This window comes from Rosa chinensis, chromosome 5 (genome assembly GCF_002994745.2).
Source record: "Rosa chinensis cultivar Old Blush chromosome 5, RchiOBHm-V2, whole genome shotgun sequence".
Classification (NCBI taxonomy): Eukaryota; Viridiplantae; Streptophyta; class Magnoliopsida; order Rosales; family Rosaceae; genus Rosa; species Rosa chinensis.
The window spans coordinates 70,131,955-70,137,419 of record NC_037092.1 but is presented as its reverse complement, the minus strand read 5'-3'; the positions used below and the strand labels follow the sequence as shown (position 1 = coordinate 70,137,419).

The window sequence follows — 5,465 nt, the reverse complement described above, 5'->3', positions numbered from 1 at the left end:
TAGTTTGTTCATAAACTCAAAATCAACAACCAAAACTACAACCAAGTCTGCAACCTATCTGAGCTAGCAATCTCAATATCTACACAGATCGTTTTATACACATTCAATATTTACATTATCATGCATATATATACACAAACATGTATATAAACAAATTTGTCGAAGATAAAAATAGTCAATTGTTGTAACAAATAATATTATGGATTTGTGTACCAACTTGTCCACATGGATTTCTGTTTTGCCCCTCATTGCTCTCTAAAAAGTTAATCCGAGCTTGAAGCATGTCTAATTGGTCCTGCATCTTCCTTGTGAAAGCCTCTTTCACTTTCTCTGTAACCTCTTCAGTTATTTTCTGTATGAGGTCATTGGTCTTATGAGAAGGCATTGATTCCTGTGGATACACCAAACTGCGAGGCACAGTAGAACCATAGGTACGACAATAACCATGACCATCTTCCCCAAGCAAGCAAACTAGTCAGATGAGTATAGCAAGCAAGTATTTCAAACCAGTCCAATTCCATCACTTTCTTCATTCCAAACTAACAAAATTGAACTAACAAGATAATTAGATATGATGCAGTACGAGTTTGTGACTAGATACAATTAGATATGAAATGAACTACTTATCAATCTCATAATTCTAGACTTTTTGTTTTCATTTTTTGAAGTTATACATGTCTTCGTTGCTGCCATGGGTGAAGTTAAAAGCAATTGAGAGCTTTTATTTTGCTAAGAGATAATTAAAAATAAAACTTTTGGCTACTTGTGGTGGTGGTGTTAGCACTTAGCAGATAAGAAATGGAATCATGCACTAGCCAAATATAATGGCTTCTTGTCAAAATCTTCTGGACTCTTGTTTGCATAAATGAAACTTTGTCGTGCAGCGGTGGCTTTTGGGATTTATCATGAGGTTTTAATCAATTGTAATCAAAATTGAACAAGACAAAAGCTCAAATCTTGAGGTCTGGAGTGCAGGAACAAAACAAAAAAGTTGTAATGGACTCAAATGATATTAATTGACTAATAACTTTAATTGCTTGGGTAATCCTGATATCTGCATAAGTTCCAATTTATGAATCATAAATTGACTAACAACTTGACATATTTATGGACCAACACTAACATTTCTGCAAAGCAACCAAAAAAAAATCATATCAAGAAGAATTGAGCATGCAGATCTAGGAAATGAGATTCACTTACAGCAGAGACTGATTTGTTGAGGCAATGTTTCTGTGCTTCTCTCTAAACTACTCCTTATTCAAAACCAAAACAAAATGGCAGCAAATTAAATAAATTCACAACAACAACAAAAAAGTAAAATTTTCAAACTTAACCAATATGGATCGCTTACCTTTGAGATCAGTTCTCAAGCAGACTCGAGCAATATTTTAGTCCAAGAGTTGCAGCAACAGATGCAAAGAGAGTGATACCCTGCATGAGCAGAATATACAGGAAGTAAAGATGTGTACAGTTTCAATACAATGTTTGTCAAGCAAGTTTACCAAAAGGGAGATGTCACAACAAATAGGCATTTAAGAACAGATAATTCTCCAGCATGCATAACCTTATCATTATCAATAGATTGATAGTCCATTTTCAATAACTATTTTTTTCTCGACTGACAATTACTTTAGAATGATGTTTTTACCTTGAAATAAGTTACTTTATAGTTAAACAGAGAAGGACCACAAGGTCTGCGAGTCAGCAAATTCAATAAATAACTTATCTTTGGTGATCTGAAGTGTATAAGACGGAACCGGTTCCACTCTAAGCATACCATAACTACTGACTTTAACACAAATGACACATCTTTAACATAGCACATAGTTCATGAAATACAAGGTGTCAGACTGGGGAGCTAAAATGACATTTGATATATGCCAGAATTTGTTTGTTGAAATCCGAAAACAAGAAGAGAAAGCACTTGTAAGATGTACCAACCAAATAGCATACAAATTTAATGATGAAATTTAGCCGCGGAAACTATTCCTGTTTTGAAAAACCTAACTCAGATTTGATTTTTATTGCTAAAATTGAGAAGAAGAGAACTAGTAGGAAAAAAAATGAACAATGAAATCTTCCCATACAAATGCAATAGAGGCTTTACCATCAATTGTCTCCACCATTGTTAACTGTTGCCAGTCTATCCTACGAGATACAATCCCCAATGCAACATTACGAACCTACCAACAAATTGTTATAAGTATATTGCAAACAGGGTACATATCAATTTGAGTGTATTTTAGAACTAAATCAACATCAGTGTTCTATCAAAAAAAAAAATTCAAATCATCTTTAAAATTAAAATAAAGACTGTTGACGAACTATCATACCTCATCAAACACAAGACTGATGAACCTCAACGAAAGCATGAGTGTAAGAATAACTTCAGCCACTGGAACTCCAAGATTTGTCAAAGGGAGCATAAACCACCGCAAGGCAAATGCAAGTTCTTCAGGGGTTGTGGTTGTTTGGCAAAGGCTCGCACTTTGGAAAACCTTTCACAAAAAATGAGCCCTAGTTTTCAGAATAATCAAAAGCTTGTATTCAATTTGAATACTTACGTATGTATCTGGTAAACAACTTTGCTTCTTATGAATTGTATAATTGAAATAACTATATATATGCCTGCTCTTGTTTTAAGTTTTACCACTCCATTTGATTTGTTTCAGATCAATCAGCAACTAAGCATGTCCTTACTATATGAAAGGAAAAAGGTGTGCCAGATAGAAACAACTTACCGTAAAGGTTAAACAAGCAACTGTGCTTGCTACAGACAAGCCCTTCCTTGTAAACTGTATTGGTCCTAGCTTAAAAATTAAATATGAGTAGCCTGCCAGAGATGCAGGAAGATTTGATAATCCTGTGATTGCAGGAGGAGGAGTTCTCAACTGAACAAGGGCTGGTGCGCCATCTGCACCCAGCCCTAGCATAATGAACAAAAGTCCAGAAATTAAAGACACTCTTCCCAATTGATCCTGCAACCAAGAAAAACTTCCTGCATTAGAACAGGACTATTTATTCATAAATAAATTTAAAAAGCAAAAAATAGAAAGAGATGCAGGATGCATCACTAAGGCCCTATTAATATAATTCAAATGAAATTTAGACCAAATCAGAACTAGAAAAACGATTGTGCTTAGTTACTTACCATCCACGCATGTCTCGGCAGAACCCATATTGACAAAATGGCCAAGTAAACAACTAATCCAAAATGAAGTATTATGTGTGACCTCGCTGGTAACACAACTAGAGCCAAAAGCCAAACCTTCATGATCAAGATGACAGTATATCAATATTGTATCTAAAACTGTTATAAAACAGAATATACAGGGAGTAAAGATGTGTACAGTTTCAAAACAATGCTTGTCAAGCAAGTTTACCAAAAGGGAGATGTCACAACAAATAGGCATTTAAGAACAGATAATTCTCCAGCATGCATAACCTTATCATTATCAATGGATTGATAGTCCATTTTCAATAACTATTTTTTGCTCAACTGACAATTACTTTAGAATGATGTTTTTACCTTGAAAAAAGTTACTTTATAGTTAAACAGAGAAGGACCACAAGGTCTGCGAGTCAGCAAATTCAATAAATAACTTATCTTTGGTGATCTGAAGTGTATAAGACGGAACCGGTTCCACTCTATCATCTCAAATTTTAGGGGGCACTTGCAACATGCTAATAAGATGTCACTAAACTTCTCCAAGTTCACCACTTAAACTACTACTAGGATACTAAGGAAGCCTTTATATATTCAGTAACTCTCTATTTGCTTCACCAGAACATGAAAAGAATACATTCTTTCATTTAATTTCTTTCTAAAAACATGTAAAGTTCAGAAGACCCAAGTTGTACCCTATTACAAGAGTTACCTTACTATTTCTGATATCTTTCTACACTTAGAAAATCAAAAGGAACAGTTTCTTATCATAAGCAGATCAAACTCGTAAAATGTGAAACTCTATCGTGAAGAACAAACCGACAATACCCAAAACCCACAAACCAAATTCTATCACCAAAACTTAAACAGTCAAAAACCTGCAAAACCAAAATTAGACCAAACCCACCAAATAGAATCAAAAACCAAGCATTACCCATCAAAATAGAGCATATCAATTTGACTATGGGGTCGAGAGAATGAAGAAAAGTGACGGGTTCCGACACGTACTGGCCAATGGGGCTAGCGGTGGCACCGGAGATCAATCTGAGAACTTTATCGGATCCCAAAGCTTGGGCGGGCAACAGGTTCGCCCACCACGGCGATTGGCTATTGTCGCTGGCGGCGGAAGCTCTAATTCGGAAGCTTGATTTAGGGTTTACAGAAATAAGGGTTTTGTTGTTGTTGTTGTTGTTGTTGTTGTTGAATGAACGAAGGGGAGTGAAGTTTGGGGTTTTGGGAGGAAGAAGAAAAATAGGAAGGAGGTGGAGCTGAACTAGCAGATGTCGACTTCGCAGATTGCTATGGTTGACTTCGTTGTCGGGACTGGATGGAGGGAGCGGGAAATAGCAGATGGAGGGAGCGGGAACAAGAACAATGTTCATGAACTCAAAGTTTTTGCTGACATGTTTAATTTTGGCACCTATATTCATCCAAAAGTCAAAAAAAAAAAAAAATGTATAAAAGGAAAATACACAACGGCACATTCTACCGTAGTTAAAAGTAGAGAAATTTAGCGACGGAAAAAATATGCCGTAGCAATTGAAGGTACATTTATGCCACGGCGACGCCTTGCCGTGGCAAATAATTTTTCTCTTTGCGACGCGGCATTTGCCGTAGCAAATTTTTGATCAATGGCGACGGCATTCTAACGCCGAAGCTAACTGGTGAAGCTAATTAAATTCTTTTTTGTAGTGATAGCTAGGTAAGATCTGGTCAGTTTTTACATTTTTTTGAGCTCTGTTGGTTTAGCAAGCATAGTTTGGAAGCTATGAGAGTGGTAAATACTCTAAGAAACAATCTAGACATGATGTTTCGATAACAAATTTGATCATTACGGTTAATTTTTTCTAGGTTGCTATTTAAGTACCAATGGTTTTGACCATGAAAAAGGTCTTAAGGTAAGTATCATCACTAGTGTGAGTTGAAACTTTCTTACTTACACAAAATAGTAGTCTATGAATCTAACTTAGAACCTCTCACTTATAAAAATAATGTTTATGCCACTAGACCAAATGGTCATAGCAAATGACTAATGTTCTAAAACTCGTTGCCCAGGTTGCCTAGGCGTGCGATTAGGTACCTGGGCGGTTGGACGGTTAGGCACTAGGCGGGTTGCGAAGAACGCCAAACATCCAAAACTCATCTTCAAGGTCCCAATTACTCACTCAAGGATCTAAACTCCCAACGTAAACCTGAGTTATCATCGCAAAAGTTGAGAAATCCAAATTCACCGAACAAACCCGCTGAGTACTGCATCGCAGTCCACTGCTGCTGCGGCGGCTACTGACATGGCTCAGTA

At 36.4% G+C, this 5,465-nt stretch overlaps 1 protein-coding gene and 1 long non-coding RNA gene across 2 annotated transcripts; both read right to left on the bottom strand.

Moving 5' to 3' along the window:
* Positions 1 to 275: 275 nt before the first annotated feature.
* On the bottom strand, positions 276 to 1,428 carry LOC121049221. Its single transcript, XR_005799496.1, has 3 exons — positions 1,352 to 1,428; positions 1,201 to 1,247; positions 276 to 539 (listed from the first exon to the last, which is right to left on the bottom strand). It is a non-coding gene; the product is annotated as an uncharacterized LOC121049221 (long non-coding RNA).
* Positions 1,429 to 2,048: 620 nt separating this feature from the next.
* Positions 2,049 to 3,475, bottom strand: LOC112163950 (protein ABCI12, chloroplastic). Its single transcript, XM_024300205.2, has 5 exons — positions 3,446 to 3,475; positions 3,152 to 3,268; positions 2,742 to 2,978; positions 2,334 to 2,498; positions 2,049 to 2,183 (listed from the first exon to the last, which is right to left on the bottom strand). The coding sequence occupies exons 1-5, from the start codon at positions 3,473 to 3,475 to the stop codon at positions 2,049 to 2,051; spliced, it is 684 nt and encodes a 227-aa protein (XP_024155973.1).
* Positions 3,476 to 5,465: the final 1,990 nt, after the last annotated feature.

What these genes read in the sequence shown, in the direction of transcription:
- LOC112163950 (XM_024300205.2), bottom strand. Translation starts at nt 3,475, where the DNA reads ATGGACTATCAATCCATTGATAATGATAAG. An exon ending in TGCCGAGACATGCGTGGATG is followed by an intron (nt 2,979 to 3,151) that starts GTAAGTAACTAA and finishes TCTTGGTTGCAG; the next exon opens with GATCAATTGGGAAGAGTGTC. An exon ending in TCAGTCTTGTGTTTGATGAG is followed by an intron (nt 2,184 to 2,333) that starts GTATGATAGTTC and finishes ATTTGTTGGTAG; the next exon opens with GTTCGTAATGTTGCATTGGG.